The sequence below is a fragment of the Trachypithecus francoisi genome, unplaced genomic scaffold, assembly GCF_009764315.1.
Source record: "Trachypithecus francoisi isolate TF-2019V2 unplaced genomic scaffold, Tfra_2.0 Lachesis_group4, whole genome shotgun sequence".
Lineage (NCBI taxonomy): Eukaryota > Metazoa > Chordata > Mammalia > Primates > Cercopithecidae > Trachypithecus > Trachypithecus francoisi.
The window spans coordinates 67,205,950-67,232,044 of record NW_022681469.1 but is presented as its reverse complement, the minus strand read 5'-3'; the positions used below and the strand labels follow the sequence as shown (position 1 = coordinate 67,232,044).

The following is a 26,095-nucleotide window of genomic DNA, read 5'->3' as shown; positions in this document are numbered from 1 at the left end:
ATAGAATGAATCTATTCATATATATTTCAAAAACAGGTGAAATCACAGTGTATGCATTTTATATACTTTTGAATGTACGAAACTTCACAGCAAAAAATTTCTACATTTCAGAATGTTTTCTAAAATTCTTTCACTTACGCAGTTCCAATTTTGCCAGTGATTCAACCTAAATATTTACTGATCTACTACATGCAAGCACACTGTGTTGCAGGATGACCATACAGTGAGATAAAAGATTCTCCTGCCTCTACACTCTTTGCCCTTTTTCTTGCTTGTGGAAGTTACTTTCATTTATCCTTTTAACCCAAATATGAAACATAGGACATCCAACTAATTGGAACTCTCTGAAGTTTAAAACTGGCTCTACAGAAGTCTTAGAAGAGCACCACATAATAAAAGCTATGGTCAAAAACCCAAATTGAACAAATTATCTTTTTTCAAGATAATCTTTTGGACATTTCCTATTTCTGCCAATCTGATCATCATTCTCCCAATCACCTAAAATAAAAACTCTTAAGTTGCTCTAACTCCTTTTCCTTCTTTCCCAACATTCAGTTCAGGCATCCTTGCAGATACTTGGTTATCTGCCCTTTCTCTATCAATTCTATTTCTACCACTGTAGTTTAAGTCCTTTGCCACTATCAGTTGGTCTACTGAAACAGTCCTCTAAAAGGTCTCAAATCCTACTCACACTCCTGCCCATTAATCACTAACTTGGAAGGGTCCTTGGAGATGATCTACTTTAATCCCCTAGACAAGGAACTAGCTTAATTCTCAAAGTTCAGTGTTCCTTAGCACTGATTACTGCTTTATCTAAACTAGTAGCATTTTTCAGGATTAACTGAGGCATATGTGACTAGTGGACAACTTAAATACACTTCTGGATTCATTTTCAATGGCCAATGTATTTGTTTCTCTTAAAACAACAAACATGGTGGAAGGATCCCATTTATTACTGAAGAATTAGAAGTTTTAAAATGCTGTATTTCAAAAAGCTTAGCTTGGGAAAGTTGCAGTTAAAATTTAAAATGTGGACCTTCTATCTAGGCAGCACTGTATTTCTACATTAGTGTAGAGTGGAAAATTTAAAGTAAGCAGTCAATATATCAAAGGATAGGAGAATGGTTAAACACTGTATACCATCCTTCCCCAAATGATGCTAATGGTCTACATTTCAGACATGACACTATTTGAATCTAATTCCATTACAGAAATGGTCAGCAAGTCTCTGGAAAGATTTCCTTGAGAATACAGATCTACCCCATGAATTCCTTACTCAACTAAACTACTAGCTTTTCTTAAACCCTTTAATGCTTCTCATCTGCTATAGGATAAAGTTCAAATTCTTTGGCATGGACTTCAGAGCCCAGTTTTCCAGAGGCTATTTATCTCAGTTCAACATAAAAGGGCTAATTTAATGTGCGTTGGTTTTGATCTTTGATTTCTTGCTGCTTCAGCTTGTATTCATGCAGTTCCCTCCAATTCTACTCTAGCCCAAGAACCATTCTTTAAGACAGCTCAAATCCTTTCTCTTCCAAAATTTTCCATAACTGCTCTAAAAACTCTTCTTTCTGTAAACTTGTACAGAACTCACATGTATCATTCACATGATACAAGGCTTTGTATCACTCTTCACCTGTTTCCAGCCTGCCCAAATAGATCAGACTTCAAAAGCAAACACTGTTAAAGCAATTCATGCCTTAACACAATCCAAGGCCTTAAAAATACTGTGTTCAAAAGACATTTAATGAAGAGTACTAAGCTAACAAGAAATAAACCTGAATAAGAAAATAAACTAAATTTTTGATTTTTTTTTAAAGGGAAAGGCTACTAGTATGACATCAAAAATTCATTCAAAGATGCATACCTTAGCTGGGCGTGGTGGCTCATGCCTGTAATCCCAACACTTTTGGAGGCTGAGAAGGGCGGATCACCTGAGGTCAGCAGTTTGCGACCAGCCTGGCCAACATGGTGAAACCCCGTCTCTACTAAAAATACCAAAATTAGCCATGCGTGGTGGTGCATGCCTGTAATACCAGCTACTCAAGAGGCTGAGGCAGGAGAATAGCTGGAGCCCAAGAGACGGAGGTTGCAGTGAGCTGAGATTGTGCCACTGTACTCCAGCCTGGGCAACAGAGCAAGACTGTCTCGAAAAAACAAAAACAAAAACAAAACAAAGAAAGATGCATACCTTAAGCTTTTAAACAATATAAATTACATAGCCTTCTTGAAAAGATAAGACTTTAAAATGCTGAGAGGCTACTAAGATTTTATCTAAACTTTAGGGTGGCAACTAAAGTAGTAAAGCGATTTTAAACTGAGAATTCAAAATATTACAACGTTAGCCATTACAAAAATCCATTACAAAAATAAGTAAAAAGTTCCTAATAAGTACATACAGCATACTGTGCCGGTATTTCTGCAACTGGCAATAAACAAATTAGTGAAACATAAAAATATGCCATAAGATACCTTCAGATAGCGTTCAATATTGTTCATCAAAATATCAATTTCTTCCTTGGACCACATCCCCTGCTTCCATTTATGTCCTTTAAAAGAAAACAAGTAATGTTAAAAAAAAAAAAAGTTACTCTTTGAAAGAAATAAAACACCAAAGATAAAATTCAGCTAATTTCATTTCTCATTCCTCTGCAATCTGAAAGGTCTCTAGGTTCAACTTGCTTTTGTAACTTCTGGATTTTAAGCTATAGTACATTCATTTGATCCTACTAAAAAAAAGACAATGATAATTAAAAGATTTTTTAAAAATTACCTCTCTTAGCCTTTCAACAATATAGAACTGCTAAAAAGAAACATAAAAGTAAAAAAAAGCCAAATCATGTTCAAAACTTTTTGAAAAATTTCTCCAGTGAAAATTGTATGGGCAAAAAGTACATATACAAATGTTGGGAGCAAGCACCCCAAAATCTGGCCATAAACTGCCCCAACACTGGCCATGAACAAAATCTCTGCAGCACTGTAACATGTACATAATGGCCCTAACACAAAAGCTGGAAGGTTGTGGGTTTACGGGAATGAGGGCAAGGAACACCTGGCCCACCCAGGGCAGAAAACCGGAAAACCGCTTAAAGGCATTCTTAAGCCACAAACAATAGCATCAGCGATCTGTGCCTTAAGGACATGCTCCTGCTGCAGTTAACTAGCCCTAGCTCAATCTATTCCTTTAATTCGGCCCATCCCTTCATTTCCCATAAGGGATACTTTTAGTTAATTTAATATCTATAGAAACAATGTTGATGAGTGGTTTGCTGTTAATAAATATGTGGGTAAATCTCTGTTCAGGGCTCTCAGCTCTGAAGGCTGTCAGACCCCTGATTTCCCACTTTACACCTCTTATATTTCCGTGTGTCTTTAATTCCTCTAGGGCTGCTGGGTTAGGGTCTCCCGGACTCTAGGGCAAGGTAAATATTGAATAACAAGTGAATAATGTATTCTTAAAAGAGTATTTACTATACAGTGGTTGAAAATGATTTACATTTTTCTGCTTCCTTTCTGTACTTCACAGTGGCACACACACAACGCTCACTTTTTTTGTAGCACCTTCCCCAGCTATGCTTAAGCATAGCCAACACTAGAAACACTACGTTTAAGGCTTAAGGTAGCCTCTAGGTCGCTTATCAGACCATAGTAGGCCCTTGAAAAGGCTGACTTCCTACTCTCATAAGCAATAACTATATTGTCTTAAATGCCACCACTATGCATTTGTTCAAAAATTAACAAGACAAAATTTACTTCAAATCAGAAGGAGAAAAATAATTATTAATTACTGAACAACAAATGGTGGTTTCACAACCTTAATTCAAAGTCATTTGGGGCCAAATTTAATTCAGTTAGAAAAGCTCAATTACTTTAACTGCTCAATCCTAATGATGAAGGTCCAACTCAGAATCTTGATGACTATAAGCCTTTTCTATCTCCATTTTTTTCCACTGGGCACTAAAATTCACAGTATATCTTACCTTTATTAGTCAGAGAATCCTTATCTTCTTTAGTTGTAAACCATGCTTGGCTAACTGCTGAAACTTCCTCATTACCCAAGGGAGATATTTCATCTAGTTGCTCATTCTGCAAAATCTTGAAAAGGTAAAAGTAAAAAAAAAAAAAAAGTGACAGCTTGATTTAATGCCCAACCTGATTCATCTTTGCAATGCTAAGCATTATAAAACTTAAATATAGTCATACGGAATTCACTTGTTTTAGATATAGTAAAAATATATTCAATTTACAAAAAAAATTTCTTGCTATTTTTATTATGGCGGTATAAAAACAAAATTATATGCATTAACATAATATGACCTTCATTTAAGCAAGTAAGTGTAGTATTGGCTTCAGTTTTATATAAAATGGGCCAAGAGTCTATTAAGTATTTAAATCAACATAGACTACTCAGGAAATTTAAATATTTACACAGGTAAATGAGCTCAATAATATACAATATACAGTTATCTGTTCTAGATAGGAAAATGGAAGTGCTAGGGTTGGGTGTTATGATTTGTTAATGCCCTCAGAGATAAGCTTGCTGCCTAAATCACCAATAATGTAATCTCTTAACTTAAAAGAAGTCATTATTGCAAAATCATGGTCTGCTTATTGTTTTCTGACAACTTTGTTTTAGACAACCTCTAGAGCCTTATTAATGTACCTTTCTCTCAAAGAACTGTATGGTACTACTTATTCTTAATGCAGTTAAGTCTTCTGTGCAACCACCACCATCTATATTTTTAGTTACAAGCATATCTAATCTAACAAATTCTGCACGGGAAAAAGCTGCCTTTGGCAGAGTTGACCCTGTCCTAAAGAGAACCATAATGTAAATGAGGAAGACCTGGCAACAGTGCTACCATATCAGGTATTAGCCTATCACAGACAGAATAAGGGAAGAGTCACATGTTTAGTGACCACTCAACCCAATTCAGTCTCTGGGCTAAAAAAAAACTAAGCAATGTCACTGGCTGAAGGTAAATCCTAAGAAGGACTGGACTACTACTTCTTGAATAAACAGAAACTTAACTTCTAATATGAAGAGAAACTGAAACCCATCTCTCTTGGAAACAGATAAGATGTCCTTATCTCTTTTGGAAAAAGATAAGTTGTCAGTGGACAACCAAGGTACAATTAGGAGAAAAGTCACATTTCTATTGTTGCCTACTACTTTATTTTTGTATCTGGTGGTAATACATATAGTGTGTTTATGGGAGTGCTTTTGAATCCATGGGCAAAAAGCTGGAAATCACTGGAACAAGTGTGAGTAAGTTTTATAGCCCTCTATTTATGTGTCATACTTTTTGATTTTTTAAATCAAGAAGGACCTGTATAAAGCTAAGAATTGAGACAGACTATATGTGTCTAAGGTTCTTACATTCTGAAGATCACAATATTATAAGATTTGATCCTGAAGTTATATATCAGTAAAGAGTATAACAGACAGCTATCAAAAGACCTTGATACATATAATAGTCACTTTTAAGAACTATAATGTAGAAAATATTCTTAAATTATCTTCTCTTTAATCAGTCGGATATGAGAATCAAATCACCATTTCTCAAAGTATGTCTATATAGCAAAGCCCATTCCATGAACCTTAGGAATAAGTCTGTTATGCTGATTAACCACTATTTGGGGGCAAACATTTAATGCCTTGTGGCTCAAATTTTCCCTCAAATGAGCAAATAATTATTAAGCAGTAGCAGTAGTTTTCAACACCATCAATAATAAATGAGTTTAGTGAGTACAGCAGGAGACTTAGGTACCTTGAAGGGTACCTATCTATACTTGATATATAAATATTAATAAGTCTTATAGTATTTTACCCCCATTTTTCACTACTTTATGCATCTATTAAGTTTCCTCAGCTTTATTTAGTATGCTGCTGCTTTTAAAATGAAGCTTTTATGAGATGGTTGCAGGATTTCACGCCTATAATATATATAAGGCTTAGAAATCTAGAATATTCAGCTCACTGAAGACCTCTTGCAACCACAGAGTACTACATACATAGGGACTTACAATAGTTTCTAATTATTTTTCAAGCTAGTCTCATCACTGAAATGAGACACAGTACATTAACTACCAAACTATGTCAAAATAGCTGCACCTGGTTTACAGCAAAGATACAGTAAGAACAGACTATTTCTGAACTTTTTAACTATGCTGACTTTCAACTCACATCTTGTTCATTTTGTGTCTAATCTTATTAAATAAATATTAGAAATTATTAGAAAAGTTTTTTGTTCACTAAAATGGTGATAGCAACCCAAGAGGTTAAATATTAAATTATAACTCATTAACTCTTTGGCAGTAATCAAAACAAGAGCTTTGTAATTTGTTTCATAATAAGGACTAAACCGGGCACAGTGGCGTGTGCCTGTAGTCCTCGCTACTTGGGAGGCTGAGGTTTCTCATCATTTTATCTGCTAAGCAATGTGTCAAGGAACATCCTCCTGAGGACAGTTAAAAGATTTACTATACCTGGATCTGTGTCACAGTCCCCTCAGTAACCTCATCATCTGCTACCTCTGTGGTCGCAGTCATGGTCACCTCAAAGCTCTGATCATTTTCTGAAACTTCAAGAAAAGGAACAGTTCATCTCCAGAATAATAATGGCAAGTTCTAATTGTTCTAAAAATATCCATGGGAAAAAAACACGATCATCTAATTTCCTAATAAACTACTTGTTAATACATCTTCACATGTATATATTCATTTGCTTAATAATAATGAGAACCTAATTCATAGTAGATACTGCTCTGGGTGCTGGGGATACAGCAGTGAGCAAGGGAAACAAAAATCATTTCTTCATGAAGCCTATATTCTAGTGGGGAAAGACACAAAATGGACAAGATACTACATTGGATGGTGATTAGTAGTGAGAAAAAATAAAACAGGAAACGGAATCTGTTGGTGTGGAGGACAGTATTTGAAATTTTCTATAGGAGGCTAGGAAAAGTGACCAACACTTGGAACAAGTGAGGATGGAAGCTAGTTTTGCAGGAATCTCAAGGAAGAGCATTTCAAGGAGAGCCAAGTGCAAAGGCTCTGAGACAGGGCATGCTTGGAGTGTTCATGAGAATGGCAAGGAGGTCAGTGTAGCTAAAGCAGACTAAACAAGAACAGTAGGAGATTGTGTGGGCCTTGTAAGCCAAAAGGTTTTGGTTTTAACTCTTAGGTGGGAAACGACTGGAAGATTCTGAATAGAGGAATAATATAATCTTTTATTTTAACAGACTCACTCTGTGCTATCAGAAAAACCATCTGAAGGGCAAATGCAATAATGATAGGTCAGTGGCTTGGACTAGGGTGAAGGCAAGTGAGAATGACTAGTAGTTCAAATTGTGAATGTATGTTGGATGGCAAAGCCACTATGATTTGTAGACAAAGAGGAGATGGAAGAGACTGAAGAGCCAAGGATAATATTACGTTTTTTTAAAAAAATATCAAAACTACTGGAAGAATACACCTGCTACGAATTAGTTGAGAAGACTGTAAGCAAATTTAAGGATTTAGGAAGTTATAGAACCTCTGCTTTAAACACACTAGTTTGAGACAAATACTAAATATTTAGAGAATGAGAAGTCTGGTCTGGAATAAATCTGGGGTGGTTAACACCAGATAGTATTTGAAACCTTAAGTTGAGATCACCTAAAAAGTGAGTAAACAAAGAAGCAGTCTAAGGACTTAGTCCTGGGGTGCTCCACATTTAGAGGTTCTGGTGACATGGAAAAGTCAGCAGTAGAGACTGAGAAGAAATTGACAGAAAAATAGAAAAAAAAAACAGGAATGTTTTCTATAGGCCAAGTGAAAACGTTTCAGGGAGGAGGGAGTAATAATTATCATCAAACGTTGCTGACAGATCAAGTAAGACAAACGCTAAAAAAGTGAACACTGAATTTGGCAACAAGAAGGTCTTTGGAGAGCTGGGAAAAACAGTTTAGTTAAGGGGTGAAAGCTTGGAGTAAGTTTAAGGAAAAATGGGGAAAGGAAATGAAGGCAAATATAGGCAATTGTAAAGGTATTCTGCTCTAAAGGCAAGGAGGAAAATTGAGTAAGAACCAAAAGTGAGCTAAAATAACTTTTTATTTATTTTTTTGAGACAGGCTCTTGTTCTCTTGCCCAGGCTGGAGTGCTGTGGCACACTCACAGCTTACTGCAGTCTCAACCTCCCAGGTTCAAGCAATTCTCCCACCTCAGACTCCCTAGTAGCTGAGATTACAGGCATGCACCACCACACCCAGCTCATTTTTGTATTTTTTGTAGAGACAGAGTTTTGCCATGTTGCCCAGGCTGGTCTCAAACTCCTGGGTTCAAGCAAACTGCCCGCCTCAGCCCCCCAAAGTGCTGGGTTTATAGGCATGAGCCACCACGCCTGACCAGGGACTTTTTATTTAAAGAAAAGTAATAGTATGTTTGTGATACTGTGGTAATGACTCAGTAGAAGAAAACCTGGTGATACAGAAGAGACAAAATAATTATTGGAACAATGTCCTTGAGTAGGTAAAAGGGATAAAATCTAGTAAATGGAAGGGTAGGCCTAAGATAGGACAATGAATATATGAATGGACATAGATGCAGGTAGGTATGTATTTGTGGTAGTAGGAATTTGTAGAAATTATTTTCTGGTCACTTCAAATTCTTTGTGAGTAGGGTTATCAGCTCAGAGTAAAAAGGTGGAAAAGGTATTTGGAAGTTTCGGGACATATGAAATAGTCATTTCAGAGTGGGTAAAAGAACACTAGAGAACTGTTGTTACTGGTAGGCAGCATTATGAGCCCACTTCAGGTTAATGATCAGGAATTAAAGTGAGAATAGTCAGCCTGCTTGTGCCATTTTTCTCTAATACTTTTCAATTAGCTGCACTGGTACAGACATAAACAGGCAAAAATAGATTTAGACAGTTATGATTTCACCAAATAAGTGAGAGAAAAAAAAAGGACTTGGTGAATGCAAGACAGTGATTATAAGATTAACCATAAAAGTAAAACAGGGTAAAAAGGAAAGAAAGGATACAAGTAGAGAAGAAACAATGAAAATGTAATAGGATCAATGGGTCCCAGTGAGGCAAAAGACTGCAGGAGTTACAGAGTGCTACAGGAAGTGAGCTGGAAAAATAGAAGTAGTGGTAGGAAAACAGCAAGTCTGAAATAGATCACAAATGAACTCCAGTAACAGGTAAGAGTGGTAAAGGGAGTAATAAACGGAGAACAAAAGGAATAAGAGGCGAAGGTACTGAAAGAATCATCTAGATGAATACTGTAATCACTACATAGTTATAACTATAAACAGGGAATGGGATAAATGTAGTGGCAGATGACTACAAAGAGAAGTGGTAAGTGAGTTAGAGTGATTAATATGAGAGGCTGATGCCTGTGAGGATTTTTACGATCCAGACAGATAAACTTTATCAGTCTTATTGCTAAATATTAGGCTCCAGTGTGTCTTCCATATGTGATGATGCTATGACCCAACATTAAGCAGCTCATGTGCTTTCAAGTCAACCTTCCTCTATTATCTGAAGCTAAGCGAACAGTGCCATGAAGGATTTGGTTTACCACCATAAAAAAACATAATAAAGTGTAGTTTGAACCTACAATCATGAACAGGGCATTCCACTTTAACAAAATGAATTGGTTAAAGTCAATTTATTTCAAATTAGCTACTCAAAAATTCTAGTTTAGAAAATATTTAGGATTACATCTGTATAGATAGGCCAATTAAGTTTTAGAATTGAATCACAACATAATAGTCAAATTAGGAAAGATTTAAAAAAACATAGGAATCATCATTAGGAGGAAAGAATATATAATTAGAAATATGCTTGTTTATACCACAACTGGAAGCAATATTAACACTTTTTTAATAAAGTCTTCTAGTAAACTAAAAGTTTCTTTTCTGTTCAATTTAGCAAGCAATTAACTCTAAATTCAGAGTACGTATCTACTTGTTAAGATATGACTTTCCAGGCTGAAAACCTGGTTTTGCTTTTTCAAAAGATGAAGATGTGATTTTGTCTGATGCTGAGTGTAAAATCAAAGTTCTCAGCTATGGCAAAACTCTCCTTTGTGCTAAGAGTGCCACCAACAGCCATGTGTTCCATCCCCATTAGCATGGACTAAGACATCTACTCCAGAATCTTCCTGAACACTCCATACTCTTTGCTAAGCAAATCAGAAATACAACCTAATGTTGCAGTTGGTATGCGGTCTTGTGCCAACAGTATTGCACTTGAAATATCATACCTCCTATAGAAGCCAGTCTACTCTAAATGATCTTGGAAGAGAAACGCATTAAGAACTTTCTTGGTAAGGATAAACTAATTAGGCTTCTACCTAACTTTCATGTTGTCATATAGCATACTGAAGAGACAATATGGCATTGGGGTCAAGAGTATGTACTACAGGAACCAGAATGCCTAGATATGCTCTTAGCCAAGTTATTTTAATTTTCTGTGTCTCAGTTTCCTGACTTGTAAAATAGGAATAATAATATTAGTACCTATTGTAAAGCATGCTTTCTCAATGAGGGCAAATATGGTTCTTGGAGTCGGGGGAAATGCATGTGACAAAAACTTTTATTATCTTTATGAACAAAGCAAGGACATACAGACAGTACATTAAGAAATACAAGCTATTTTTGAGGATATATTGTACTTCTCATGAAAAGCACAATCAGGAAAAAAAAGTCTAAAAAGGCTCCTTGTGGGGCAATTGAAAAAAAAAAAGGTTGGGAAGATTAAAGTAGGCAATATACGTAAAAGCATTTAACGATATGTCTGGCACATAGTATTTATTGTTAGCTAAAAAGAGGTGTTTTGACTAAATGAAGAAAAAAGCATTAAGTCCAAGTCTATCTAGAAATGCCAATTGAATGTCTTGGAAGCTAAACTTTGATTTTAAAAGGGAACTCTATGGCTCTTAATACGTAGTGACTTACGTGGAAGTGCAACAACTGATATGCAAGGAGTAGAATCATCAATACTCTGATCATCCTCAGAGGACAAACAAAGTCTCTTATGTGGAGGTTCAATACTATCTTCTGAGTCTATTTCATCCGCTTCTAATGGAAGAAAACAAACAAATAAAAATCTCAAAAATTTCAAACCAATGAGGGAAAACAAAATTTCTAATAATGGTTCTATAATTTTCTTATCTATTAAAAACATTTTCTTACCAATTTGCTCATTTAACTAAACCTAGTTGTGCAAACAGGATTCAAAAGGACACTGTCTTTCTATGCCTACTGCAGTATTCAACTCCTGAAGGCGGTGTCTCAAACATGAAAGAGAAGGGAAGCCCAGGGAAAACTGCTATCTCTCTTGGCAGTAGAAGCAGTATATGCAGTGACACGGAGGTATGAGAAGCTTAAGGTATAGGTATGTTAGGAAAATAAAGATAGTGTGATCTGCTGGAACACAGGTATATGAAATGTGGCAGAAGGTAAGACTATGAGGAAAGCAGAAACGACTGGAGACCTATGGGCCAAATTAAAGAACCTGTACTATATTCTAAAAACTTTGGGAAGCTTTATGCTATTAACTGTATCATGAACAATTTCATCAGCTGCTTGAAAGATGGATTATAGGTAGGACACTGGTTAAAAAGCTATTACAGATACCTCGATGAGAAATGAGAAACTGAACTAACAAAGGAGGGCTTGAAACAGACAGGATGCAATGGATTTAAAAAACATAATACTATCAAGAAGTCTTCAAATGAAATGATGCAGGTGATGAGAGAAATAATTTATTCCCAACCACATTCATGATCTGGACACTAATGAAATTCACAGAGAAAGGAAAAAAGAGAACTAGGTTTAGTTAGTACATGTAAGGATTGTTTGGGATGTATGAAACTTAAGGTGCCTATGAGAAGCACAGAGAACTCTGTATAAAGGCAGAGTCTTAGTCATCTTTATAGGTAGGTGCTACTTAAAACCCTAAGTTTGATTTAAATAACCTATGAATTATGTACAGAGTGAGAAGACAGAACCTAGATTGAGTAAAGATGAACTTAAGAGCACAATAAATAAATGACATAAATAATGCGCAAGTAGAGGAGTAACAACAAAATTATCAGCTGGAAGGCTACTGAATCTTAATTCATTGTAGATCATCATATTAAGTCATATTCAAATGACTGTACAATTCTTTAACACAGGTTCTAACAAAAAAGTCTATTTGCATCGAGGAATAATTCTACATTTCCTAATGAATTAAATATACTGCTGGTACCACTTAGTATAAAAAAAAGTATATATTATAGTTATTCCATCATTACCTTTGGGGACTCAACATCCTATTTATAACATAGCAACAAGATTGACAAAAGCTAACATTTATGTTAAACTCATAGGCATCTAGACCTCTATTTGGGCAATAGGGGTCAAAAGTGATAAATAAATTCAGAGAGTCAGAATTATATGTCAGCAAGTTCTCCTACCATTCTGAGGGCAGTGAAGAATGAGATTCCCTTCTGTGTCCTGAGTCAAAGTCACAGAATTCACAGTTTCTACTGTTACTGTGTCAGAATCCTCTTCCACTGTGCTCATACTCAAATCTGTACAAGAACAGATTCCAGATCAGGATTTCAAAATTTATTCCCAGATATGAAGTATTCCCTTATAATTCCCTGAAATACCACATACATTTATTTGGGTATCTGCCTACAGTGTTCTTCATGTAAAATTGCAATGAGAGTTCAGATTTCAAAAACTGCCTTTCATAAGTTTATACCCATTATTTAGAATTAGATATCTGCAAGAATGTTTGCTCTGATAAATTTTAAAAACCTACAACATTTATAATACTTAATGTTTTTGCCACATCCAACAAAAGAGAATCTATCTTATCAGCAAAAGTCTCACCACTTTTTGAATGTGTTTTTATGGACAGCTTTGTAGGTGCTTAACTTCTTTTTCTTTAGCAGAAGATTCATCAAAATTTTTATCTTAAGAATTATTTTTCCAAAACATTTTTACAGGTATTTAAGCTCTATAATCTGAAACATAGGAACACTAAATAATTCTTGCTGTGTTCTTTTCAAAATATTGAAAAAGTACATACATCTATCACTGACAAATTGCAATTTTAAGAGATGAGTTAGTCCTTCTTTTGAAACAGGTAACTTTGAACATTGTTCAAAGTATCCTTACCTGCTATTTTACACAAGTATTATTTTCCTCTTGTTCAGACAGATGGAATAATTAGTCTTGGAATATAATATCTCATGGCTAGCAGGGGGAAAGGCATGACGCTATAATCAATAGCCTGGTTGAAGTCGTCAGAAATACCTTATAAGATTTAAAGAGGTTCTTGCCTCAATACTCACTTTTGGCACGTATGTTTTACCAGCTAAATAACACAGAGGACATAAAGCCTGATATAATTACTCAATGTTTATTAATTTTTTTTTTTTTTTAGAGAAGGGGTCTTGCATTGTTGCCCAGGCTGGAGTGCAAACGCTATTCACAGGCACAATCTTAAGTGTACTAGAGCCTTGAACTCCTGAGCTCAAGTGATACTCCTGTCATAGCCACCCGTGTAGCTGGGTACAGGTATGTGCCAACATGCCTGGCTCTCTCTGGCTCCTATACACAAGATAGTAGTCCATTCATACATTTACCATTGAAGTGAATTTATTTTCCTTTGACACAAAAACTTTGAACATTTACATGGTGAAGATCCAATAACTCATTAAAATTTTACTATACAAATTACTATTTGAAAAGGACAACATTCATTTTACAATAGTAATTATGCCATTCCCAAAATAAAGGTAAATGGAAATCATGATCTAGTTTTGACAAATTTGCAAATCATGTGAGGTCCTTGCAACAAAAGCAGACTTACCTAGACAACGGATGGATCAGCTACAGCCCTTCCCACAGAATCAAGTTGCCTTCCCTTAGCCACCAGCATCACTTTCATGTTATCCAGATTGTTTCTCTCCCATGTTCCTATCTCTGCAACACTCTGAAAAAGTAACAGCATTACACACAATAAGGTTTAATAAGAACAAATGAATAGTATAGCAGTATGCTGATGACAGTCTAGGCTCAAGCCTCTGTGATATCTCATCTCGAAGAGTAAGACAAAACCAGACTTCTTTTTTAAGTAGAACTTTTGGAAATTAGCCTCTAAAACTATTCCCCAATGAAGAAAGGACAGAAATGATGACTATTCACAGTCAGTTTCTTAACCCAAGTGGCTCTCATCAGGCAGACAAACGTTCTCTGAAAAAAACAAAACAAAACAAAAACCAGGCTCAGCTATGCTAGTGGTTCTATGAACTGTAGACTGTGGTACCATTATGTAACATGATGTGTATTATCAATCAATACAGTACCATAAATATTACCAGTAACTATAGTTTTTCTTTATAATTATTAATACCTCTCTTTGTGTTTTATCTTAAAGTATAAAGATTATATAATACCCTATTCATTCAGAAAACCCTTTTAAGATGACAGGTGAGCAACCCTATCTAAGAATCTGTGTGTGGGGGGGACCTTAAACAATTACGCCAGAGAAGACAAATTACAAGCTCTTGAAAGCAATGTGAAACCTTATGAAATATGAAATGGTTTTTAAAGGTTTCTTTCAATAAGCTTCTCATCTTTATCCTCAAAAGCCAACCAGAGCTTTAAAAACAAAAAAAAAAAAGTACAAGATTTGAGGTTTGAGGGGACGTTTCAGCAAAAATTAGGGATTAAAATTCTAATTTTTTCAGCATTCTAATTAGATCCTCTTTGCATTTTCAGTGAAAAAGGTACAGACCCTGCTGGAGAAACATTAAGCTATTGGATTTCACGTTTCATGTTGCTATTTCTGAATCAATTTTTTAAAGGCTGGCTTGTTAGTAATACCTACTGCAAAAGATGGGGGAAAGAAATGTAAAAAAGTTTAAAAAAAAAAAAGGGTTAAAATCATCCATAAACTTTCCAAACAATTTTTCATACTCTTTGGTGTAGTTCCCTCTAATCTCATCTCCCGGTGTATTGTGTGTCTGTGATTATAGTGTATTCTGCAATTTTATATCCTGCTTTTTTAGAATTTGCTCAAACTGAAAAGTGTGAAGGAAACCAAGGTAGGCATCTAACAAAAGTTATTACTTAAAACTTACGCTGCACCAGGCGTGGTGGCTCACCTTTGTAATTCCAGCATTTTGGGAGTAGGATCACTTTAAGCTCAGGAGCTTGAGACCAGCCTGAGATAGTGAGATCTAGTCTCCAGAAAAAATAAATTAGCTAGGTGTGGTGGTGTATGCCTATAATCTCAGCTACTCTGGAGGCTGAGGTGGGAGGATGGCTGCAGTCCAGGAGATCAAGACTGCAGTCTGAGTGACAAAGCGAGAACCTGTCTCAAAAACTAAAAAAGCAAAAAATAGAGCTTGTGCTGCAAATAAAAAGTGTGACATTATTTAACAGTTATCCTATTACTGGACGTTTATGTTGTTCCTAATTTTTAATTTCCTTAAACCATACTGAAAAACATATTTTTACACTCCATATCCTTGAATATTAGTAAATAAAAATTGTTAAATCAAAGGATATGACAAAATTTAGAACTCTTCAATCATACTGCAATATATTTTCCCAAAAGTTGCACAAATTTATATCCCAACCATTGAAATGTAAACTCTACTCTTGGTAATCTTGCCAATAGTTATTTCAGGACCCAAGTTAATCCACAATGTTGGGGAAAGAACAGGAATCTTGGCTTCTTTTTTAAAGTTCTACAACTCAGGTTAGAGATTAGTGAATGATTCTATGCTACTTCATAAATTAACAAGCTTATCTGTTCAATCAACAAATATATCCAAATATATTACCTCTACTATACGCAGGTACTGGGGATATAGTCGCTTTGTTTTTATGCTGTCATCTTTTTTTGTGGTTTTTGAGATGAAGTCTTGCTCTGTTGCCCAGGCTGTGTTAGTGCTGTGGCACGATCTTGGCTCACTGCAACCTCCGCCTCCCGGGTTCAAGCAATTCTCCTGCCTCAGCCTCGTGAGTAGCTGGGACTACAGGTGTGTGCCACCACACCCGGCTAATTTTTTGGTATTTTTTAGTAGAGATGGGGTTTCACCATGTTGGCCAGGCTGGTCTTGAACTCCTGACCTCAGGTGACCCACTTGCCTCAGCCTCCCAAAGTGTTGGGATTACAGGCGTGAGCCACTGCGCCCAGTCCCGTCATCTTAAATATGTTCTTGACTCACTTTTTTCCCCTATAGTCTGAGCTATGTGGTCAGTACATTTATTAATATTTAAGAAACTGACCTAGTTTCACTTTTAATGGGTAACACACACAGTTCAAAATTCAAAAGGTAGGCTCTTTTTATTAATATTAGTATTAATACTAAGATTATAAGGTATCTAAATGAAGATGTTAAGCTGAAAGTTAAATATATAAAACTAGAGTTCAACAGGCCAGGATTAGAACTATAAATCTTAGGGGCATACACATTGTTTTTAAAGATTTCTTAAAGAGGTTAGAGAAGACAGCCTAGATTACAGTTCTAGAGCACTCTACTAAATCTGGGAAGTCAAACAAAGGAGAAGAAGGACTAGCTAGAGATGAGGGAGAAAACCTAAGATGTGTTAACTAAGAAGCACAAGAGGGTTTTTTCAATGAGCATTAAGTAGTCAACTATGTTGAAAACTGCTGAGAGGGTAAGATAACTGAGAAGTGACTATGTAATCTGGCAATATGGAGAACAACTGATGCCTTTAACAAAAGTAGTTTTGGTGGTAGTAGTAGGGGCAGAAGTCTTACTGAAATAAGTACAGAATTAGAAGTAGGGAAGAAAAGATAAACTACAGGCCGGGCATGGTGGCTCATGCCTGTAATCCCAGCACTCTGGGAGGCCAAGGCAGGCAGATCACCTGAGGTCAGGAGTTCAAGACCAGCCTGGCCAACATGGTGAAACCCCATCTCTATTAAAAATACAAAAATTAGCCAGGAGTGGTGGAAGGCGCCTATAATCCCACCTACTTGGGAGGCTGAGGCAAGAGAGTCGCTTGAACCCAGGAGGCGGAGGTTGCAGTGAGTCAAGATTACGCCATTGTACTCCAGCCTGGAGCGAGACTTCGTCAAATTAAAAAAGAGAAAAGAAATGACAACCTACAGATACTTTTTTCACGAAGTTTAACTTTCAAATTAGAACAAAAGGACCAAGTGCAGTCAAGACAGTTGTTACACAGAATACAACTGTATTCTGATGTTGGACTGAGAAATATTGGTGAAGAAATCAAATTGTGATAGTGGGGTACAAAGTTTAGTAATTTAGTGCCTGTCTTCTGATTGATTATACATGAACCTATGGTTAACAACTTCTGGAATCCATCCCCATTTGGTTTGTCAAGAAAATAGGAAAATCGCCAACTCTGCTATCACCTTTTTGGTCCTTTTTGGAGCAAAATAAAGACAGTCATGTACCACATAACATTTTGGTCAAGAGAGTCCATACACAGTAAGTCTGTAAGATTATACCACCATATTTTTACAGTACCTTTTCCATATTTAGATATGTTTAGATACACAAATACTTGCCATTGTTAAAATTGTAGTATATTCAGTACAGTAACATACAGGTTTGTGTATTTTCTATGATGCTCACATGAAATCACCCAAACTGCATTTCTCAGAACTGTCATTAAGCAACACATGACTGCACATCATCAGCTCTTTTCAATTTTCCTTCTTTGTAATGGGTTATACCATATGTACTATTTTTACACTAAAAACGAGAAGATATGGAATAAAAATAAACACAATTTTAACAGCTATTTTAACCGAAGTGGCATTTTCGCATGTTTTCATCATTTGCTGAGTATCTTTAAATAGCACCATACCTTAGTAAATTAAAGGAAAAAATACCTGAGGGTAGCAGCAAATCTAAATGCAGTTAGGAAGACCATGGAAGATCTGCTTGAGATTTCAAGAATTTTGAATACATATGAAAATTTTGTCTATTGGTGTACAGCTTTATGACCAAGGAATTCAGCTTTGTCATCAGTTATTAGAAAGCTGTGGAAAGAATTGGTTTTATCCATAGCTTTATCAGTGGAGAGCGGCTTACAGAAAGAACTATCAGACGTGTTTATATAAATTTTTTTTTTAACAGCCCTAATGCTTTGGCATTGCTGTTTATTTATGCACTCCTTATTTATAGCTTTGATAGCTTAAATTTTCTAGTTTATCATGTCTCTATCTGACAAATGTAGTTGTATGCCTTGACATTTCCATTAAAAACTCGAATTTTGAATTATTTATGCATAACTATGGAATTTGTTACTCTGGGCTGAAAGTTAACAGGATTTCGGCCACCATCTGTAAATTTTCATTTAGATTATGTACCTCATAGTCTTATTTTTTAAAAGAACAGGGGAAACATTTCTTGTAATCTGCTGTTTAACAATAGTTTTTTAAAGTTTGTCAGGCAGTTAACAGTGAGCCAGATCATTTTTGTATTGATTGAAAAACTTAGGTTTCAGTATTAATGACAGAGCTTAGCTTAGCATTACTTGTAGTCTGAATCATTTAACTCTAAGGAAAATATTGGTTAAGAACGTTTTCTAAGTTTTATACCCTATAAATGAAGACCTAAAAAAAGTATAAAATGAAATACAGTGAATGTGCAAAATGCCAGTTGACTTTTATTATATAAAATTTAAATGTGTACTTAATAAATCTTGAGTGGTTGATTAATCACTAGATAGGTGGTATGTTTCAACAGTTATTTAATGCTTTCTGAAGAAATAAGAATTTCTGGTCATTAAAAACTAACATGTTCTGCATCAAGAATTACGGCTTTCTAAAAGTATTTTAACTCTTCAAGTTTTAACTCATTTATGACAAGAATTTTAGAAAAGTTAGGATAGCATTCTGTTCCTGTAACGATCTCAATGAAGTTTTTTTGCAAGACTAAAATGTATTTCATTTGTTCCTTAAATTATAGATTTTGTTAGATGCCATTTAACTAATGGTACAGAATTCTCTCCTTAGCAGCATTTTGTTTTTCAGACAAGCTGAAGTGGTTTTAATAAGACTAATATTTAAATTACCTTTTACACCTCTTTTAATCATTGAGTTTTTAAATATGTGGCATCTTTAACAAGTACATTGGAAGGTTTATTATTGATAGAACAGGTTGGGATACAATAAGGACTTGGGATAAGTCCTTTCATTAATAATCACTACAAATGCTGTGTGTTTTAATTTATAAAACCAGAGGGGACATCTTCTGCCAAACCTCAAAATTTGTCTATACTTCTGGGTCATGAAAGTTGATAGTTTTATTTATGACTACTTAGATTGTTATTTATGCATTAAACAAAGCAGGAAAATATATTGAAAATTATGTTTACAGTGAACTTCTTTAATGCATATTTCTTAAAACATAAACATACTTTTAATGCATACTTAGTATTTTAAAAACCAAACAAAACAATTATACAATTGCAGATTTGTACATACTGTCAATGACAAAAATAAAACCATTCTGGTGGCTTAAAAAAAACCACACCTTAACTGTGGTACAAAACTCTTATCGTGAAGTCATTGTGTCTTCATTATAATACAATCTTATAGCTCCCAAATGAAAAAGATGACCCTATTTAACACACTATAACCTGGAAGGACAAAAAAGGATAAGCATAAAGATATAATTCTTGGATCTGTTATTTAACACAGAATTCAATTAAAGAAATGAGTCATTCATGCTATTCTTCCTTTCAGTATTGATGTAAAGCTCCTATCCAATGGGTTATCTTAGACTGGTATTTCCATCAATTGAGTCTACGTATCATCCTATTTTTCCTGGGTATTTAAGTGTTGAATATCTTCCAAAAACCAGAATCAAGAAATAAAGTCACCTTTCTTCCCAGTTTGGGGGGCTAATTCTGTAAACAGATGTATACTCATTTCCAAGTACAGTATTGATACAAGTATGGAAGAGTTTAGATAATATTAGTGTCAATCTTGAGAAGCACAGGAACCAACATTTGCTGACCCTAGATGCTTGGAGCTTGATTCTAAAATGGAACATGGGATGAGACATGATATAAAATATTCCCTATTTTAATATACTCACTTTATACTGTGAAATCTTGCAAGCTACAGAACATACAGTGCCACAATTTTATTAAGTGAGTTAAAGACTGAGAAACATTCGCTGAGAAACAGTCTGTGGCATAATTCAACTTATAAGGCAGTAAGGACAGTTTTCAGATTTTTTTTCTCCTGACCCAATAAAGTATAGAAAAATCATCCATATTCTTTCTGTGTGATTTGCAAGTCTTCTACCCATGTATCAGCATGCCTATCTTTTACTGTTTTCACAATATTAAGATCGTACTGTCACATCTTTTTTGTACTTACTGTATCAGGAGCATTTTCCTGTATCATTACTACTCTACATTTTGAATGGGCACATAGATCTAAATTTATCTAATTCATACCTATTACTGAACATTTGTTTTTGTGGCTATGTTATCATAAAACTCCAAATGGACTATCACCCTATCATTGAATAACTAATGTTTTAAAAAAAAAAGAGAGAATTTGCTTAGTAACATCTAAGGAATTTGGAAGATATTTTCAGATAATTTTATTTTGAAATAATGAAAGTCTTTAAGTAGAAAATCTTAGTGGAAGATAATAGGTAACAAATTCATACATCCTGAACATGGGTACACAGAGGGCTGTCAGACAACAGGTAAGGTCACAGAATAAGCATAACATCTTCATTAAGTACAAACTTTATTCAAGACACGAATAGGAACACTATACACTTGAAGAAGAATGTTTTGGACTATGGTACCAGGCCCCGTGGGATTTGTTCCTCTATACACTTTGTGGAAAACTTTGAGCAGCAGAGCCATAAATGAACATAAGGCATATTCAATTAAGGTACCTAATTAACTTTTACTATGGCGTGGTTTTAAGATGGTAAAATATGACTATATATCATAAGAATGTCAATACAGCTGTTAGTGGAGTCTATTCTAGCAGTCTTTAATGGCTTAAAATGTTTATTTCAATTACCAACTATTGAAAACAATGTCATTATTACTTGCGTAAGGAAGATTACTTGATAGCATGGATCATTTTAGGGTGCAGCATTTCATAACTGGTTTGACAATAAAACTATATTGCTTATTCAAAAAGCAAAAATGTTATTTTTCACTTCATGTATGGTTCAGGAGCTTATAATGTGTTATTTGGTACACTTGAAAGATTTCATCCATTCAAAACTGAGTACTTTTATACAAGGCACCATCAGAAGCTCTTTAAATGGAAATATACAGTATCGCCAGACACCTGTGATTTACAGTGAATTTTTTTTCAAGTTAATTTTTAAAGCACATTTACTCATTAGATACTAAAATATACACAGGCAATAAAATAAACCTAATGAGCATTTCTGATGCATAACACCTGATGGGAAGTGAATGAATCAGCTTTGACCACTGGTGCTTGGAAAAATGACCTAACAGTGTACATAATCAAAATGACATTTAAATAAATGAAACGGTAGAAAATTAAATTGTTCATAATGAGCTCCCCAGTGTGCTTTTCCCTGACAACTTATTTCTAGTATTCAGTCATGGAATGGATTATCTTTCTACAAACTTGGGGCAGGGGAAGACATGATAACCATGTTCCTCCTTTTATTTAAACTTATCTACCTTTATAGAATCAGAGCAAACACAAAATCTATTTGTGATTTCTACTACAGGAATTTTCTTCACAAAATGAAAGCACCATCAAGATAAAGGGAGAAATGACACGAAAGCAAACAAATGCCACATACATTTGGTAACTATCTGTATTTTAACTTTACTATTTGGAAATTAGTTTAATAAAAATCATTTAGTTTACCACTTTCTCGGGTCATCTTATCATTTGGAGACATAAAGGAGCTAAAATTGCAAAGCATTTAAAAGTATATCAACTCCCAGGAAATCCTTTCATATATGAATAATATGGTGGTAAGAAAAAAAAATGGACTATTAAAATGAAAACTCCATTTTGGAAAGGCAGAATAACACCTCAGTGTTAAATATGCAGTCTCTAATATATTTAAAAAAGGAGAATGAACCCTCCCTAAACTTAGTTCCTTTCTAAGCTTTTGATGTCTTTGTAACAGACAGATGTGTGTTTAATACAAGTGATGCAAGACGTCAATACTTTCAAAAACACTTCTAAGCTCCCTCAATATTTTAACATCTATGTGCCAGGCAGTAAATCCTTAGGGAACACTTGTTTCACATTACCGCATTCATCCTCACAGGTGTTAATTTAAGCCAATGCACTTAAGCATGGCAAAAGCAACTGTTTAAAATAATGAGATGTTATTTTCAGGACATGTAAGTTTATTATACCATTAATAAAAATTAGAGTCTGTAGATGTCGGAGAGATAAATGAGGCTAACAGAAAGGTAAGATTTTTGCGGAGAAAATAAAGGCAAATTTTTTGTTATTTTTTTTTCAAACCAACCTTATAAAATACATACACTATCTCCCCACCTTTAAAGCACCCCTGGGGTGTAATGAGATTAACTAAAGCACTGAAAAAAGAGATCTCGAAAAAAAGGACTAGAGGACAGCTACCTACTTTTGATATGATTCTCTACCAGTAAACATTTCCCAACCATGCTGTTTTCAAAGCTCAAGTCATAACCCCCAAACTTTGATTTCTTCCCCTCAAAATACTTCTAAAACCTGAACACTCAAGAGAAAAATGTTTACATAAAATAATGTATTCATATAACTGCAAAGTATGAACTTAAAGTTCTAAGAAAGATGCAATGCCCAGTACTTACTGATTAAATGTTGATGAAGACAGGGCAATAGCATTTTGGCTCCACCATTAGCTCAACTGCAACCAATTAAAGAGATTCACGCAGAATATGCAGGTGCTAAATCAGTCCCAAAAAGCATATTTTGGGGTGAGCCTATCAACTAAAATAGTAAGAAAATAAATTAGCTTGTTTGGTGGCATACAGAAGTATTGGGAGTTAAAATGAGATAAAAATCACCACAATCATTAAATGTATTTTTCACATCTATAACATAATGGTTTTTTTCCCGAAACAATCAGGCTGGTTTTTGTGCTTTGTGTATGGAAGAAAAAAACTATTCTCACACCAAATTGGATTCTCTCAGCATGACAATTTTTGTAACGTTAAGGAATGTAGTTTTAACCTTTTTTCTCTAAATCTTAACAGAATTTCCAAATCCTAACTAAATAAATCTTGTCTCTAGTACACCATAAGAGCAAAAAGATAAGATTTTAGTGTATCGCCATAGTCATTCTTTAAACGTTAAAGTGATGGTAAATTATTCAAATTATTAAAAGACAGTAATCCTCAGAAAGCTATTTGAAATATAAATTCAAAACCAGCTTAAAGAAATTTGAAGTAATGAAAAAATATGAAACGCTTAACTGAAAAAAATAGATTTTGTAATACTTTCAACATAGTAGAATAATATTTTCGTATTTGGACTGGCGCTTAAAAGCTACAAATGGTTTTCTCCCAAGAATTAAAAATACAGGTATAACTTAAAATTTTCCAAATGGCATCACTTTAAGATACATCATATTAAAAAATAATTCTACAGAATATGCATTTTTGTAGGACGTCCCAACAAGCAGCCTCGCCTGTCAGAAAGGAGGCACACATACAAAAATCAAATCCATGTACATTAAAAAGAGGTACACAAAGATGAATCCAGTTGCGAAAAAGGCAACTACACAAATTCAATGAGAAAGGGAGGAGTCTTGACTCACAGACCGAATATTTTATATAAAGATATATGCTCTATCATTCAACTGCACAGAATGGCACTTGGCCACTTCTCTCAAATCGGCTCTGGAGATTGTGGTAAAACATTCTACATACCTCCCTGAAGAAATTCTCAAAGCGAAGTCCATTTTAGAGAACAAAGTGGACTTAATTTTAGGAACTTTCTCGGAACTCAGCACAATAGGGTAATTACTACTTTACAGACGCATTTTCCGTGCTCCACCAGGGCTCTGTCCCCACGCCCCAGCCCACATCCCTTCTTTAAAGAGACTCAAACTGACAGAGACGGTTCGGCCAGCTATCCCGATTCTCTAAGTCTGGGCCGTGAATCGCCGAGCAAGGCTGAACCCCCGCAAAATTAGAGAAGAATCTAAAGCGCAAACGAGGAAAAAGAACAAAAAAAGCAAAGGGGGGGAAGAAGGGTCGAGACCCGCCCCCACTCTCTCAACCCCACCCAAGCCTACCTCTCCTACGCTAAACCATAAAACAAAACCGAAAACGTAACATAAATACAAATTTAAAAAAGAACATCACGAGAAAACAAGTAGGGCTTCTTTACTGTCTCCACTCCCTCTGGCCCAGTTCTCTACTCAACCTCCCGGCCCACCCCACCCCCCAGGGGTCCCGGCGCCATTTAGCTCCTCCGAAGCCGCCGCCATTTTCCGCCCCCGCCGGATCGCTGCTGTGCCTCGGCGGCCGCTCGCTTCCCTACTCTGCAGCCTAAGCCACGGGCGCCGCCCGGCCCTAACAGGGAGGCCCTGGCCGGAACGTGCGGGGACGGCAGCTGCAACGTCAGGAAGGCCAGGCTCCGACCCCGCCCGCAGTGCCCCGGCGCCGACAGCTTGCGCCAGCCGGCTGGTGCTAGCGGGCAGCAAGGGGGCCGGACAGGCTCCACTGGGCGGAGCGGCCCTGACGGCAGTTGGGACCTGAAGGTTCCATCGCACTTACTTCCTGTTTTGGGTCCGGGCACTTTGGAAGAACCAGGATGGAGGCTCCAAAAAATACCAGGATGGAGGAAGCAGCCAGGGGCGAGAGTGGCTGCAGCTGGAGTGAGCGAGCGCGACGAGCCACCGGAAACGGAGCTGCAGCCGCGCCCCGCCCCCAGCTCCCCGCACGCTGCCCCTCCCGCTCGTCTGTCCCGCGGGCGGCCCCGCGCGCTGGCTGCACGCGTCACTTCCGGCTGTGCCGGCGCGCGAAAAAAGTTCTGGGGTTGGAACGTTGGTACTGGTCTGTGGCGGTGTTTGTCGACTGTCCTCTGCTAGGAAATCTCGGCACTGACTGTCCCACTGCTGATGCTATAAAAGAGGTCCTTCTGCTATGATGCAACTGTGGTTGCTGTGGTTCTGGGGACTTATGCTCCGCGTGCGGATTTTCATAGTTCCATGTGGCTCAGAGCCGAGGGAGCCGCGGCGTGGAAAGAAGGGAACCGGTGATCTCAGTGCTGAAGAAAACAGGGAGTGTGTGTCTTCATGCTTGATTTCCCTTGCCTCAGGGGCTTAAAATGAGATGTCTGGGCGTGAGAAGTCGTTCTTGATGAAATGTGTCCTCTGTTAGTGTGGTCTCGCTGTTCGACTAGGAAGATGCTATTTTGCTGTGCCCAGTTCCTCTTAAAAGTACAGATGCTCCTTGGGTTGCGATTTCGTTTTAATACCCTTATAAACGAAAAGGATAAGCCTTTGGGTTCTGTAATGTGAGCCAGCATTCTTTGAGTACTTAAGTGTCAGGTAAATGTTTTACGTGTATTAAACTCATTTAATGTTCATAAGTGCTAAGTGCATCGCTGCATTATTACAAATGAATCCCATTTTACACAGGAACCAAAGAGAAGTGAAGGAATGTGTCCAAGGGCTCCCAAGTTGGCGGTGGAATTAGAATTGAAGCCTCAGCTCCAGAGCCTGTGTTCTCAACGACCTGGTTGCAGCTCACAAAATACACTTTGGCAGTACTTTCATAACGAAAACAAATGATTACATCTAGTTTACAAATGCTTTACTTTACTGGAGGATCGACATGTTTGACTAATTTTCAAAAATAAATGTCGGAAACAGCATTTTCTTGTGTTGATAACTATTACTAGTTTGTGGCACTCTGCATTCTTTTGGAGTTAACCTGTATATCATTCCATTTTTTAATAAGTACATAATAATGTTTATGTAAGCAAAACTATGGGGCAGAATAGTATTGTGGTTTGGACTCGGCAGTCAGACCTGAATGTGAATCTTGACTCAATTTCTTAGTAGTGGATATGGCACTTCACCTCTTTTAGCTTTAG

At 36.3% G+C, this 26,095-nt stretch overlaps 1 protein-coding gene and 1 long non-coding RNA gene across 5 annotated transcripts in view; one reads left to right on the top strand and one right to left on the bottom strand.

Moving 5' to 3' along the window:
* The window catches only part of DMTF1 (cyclin D binding myb like transcription factor 1), a 43,697-nt gene extending 18,782 nt beyond the window's left edge, over window positions 1-24,915 (bottom strand). Inside the window, exons 1-8 of one of the 4 annotated variants that reach the window (XM_033193811.1) lie at window positions 24,772-24,890; window positions 22,840-22,978; window positions 13,862-13,984; window positions 12,453-12,569; window positions 10,948-11,070; window positions 6,490-6,584; window positions 3,981-4,095; window positions 2,473-2,549 (exon numbers count right to left, since the gene is read on the bottom strand). In XM_033193811.1, the coding sequence (XP_033049702.1) occupies window positions 2,473-2,549; window positions 3,981-4,095; window positions 6,490-6,584; window positions 10,948-11,070; window positions 12,453-12,561 (519 nt within the window). In that variant the 5' untranslated portion in view covers window positions 12,562-12,569; window positions 13,862-13,984; window positions 22,840-22,978; window positions 24,772-24,890. Of the gene's footprint in view, window positions 1-2,472; window positions 2,550-3,980; window positions 4,096-6,489; window positions 6,585-10,947; window positions 11,071-12,452; window positions 12,570-13,861; window positions 13,985-22,839; window positions 22,979-23,919; window positions 24,038-24,771 lie in introns of those variants that run through there. The other 3 variants (XM_033193812.1, XM_033193810.1, XM_033193813.1) reach the window with 3 other exon arrangements.
* Window positions 24,916-25,406: 491 nt separating this feature from the next.
* LOC117073221 lies at window positions 25,407-25,873 on the top strand. The gene is made up of 2 exons (XR_004433173.1): window positions 25,407-25,547; window positions 25,638-25,873. It is a non-coding gene; the product is annotated as an uncharacterized LOC117073221 (long non-coding RNA).
* The last annotated feature ends 222 nt before the right edge of the window (window positions 25,874-26,095 follow it).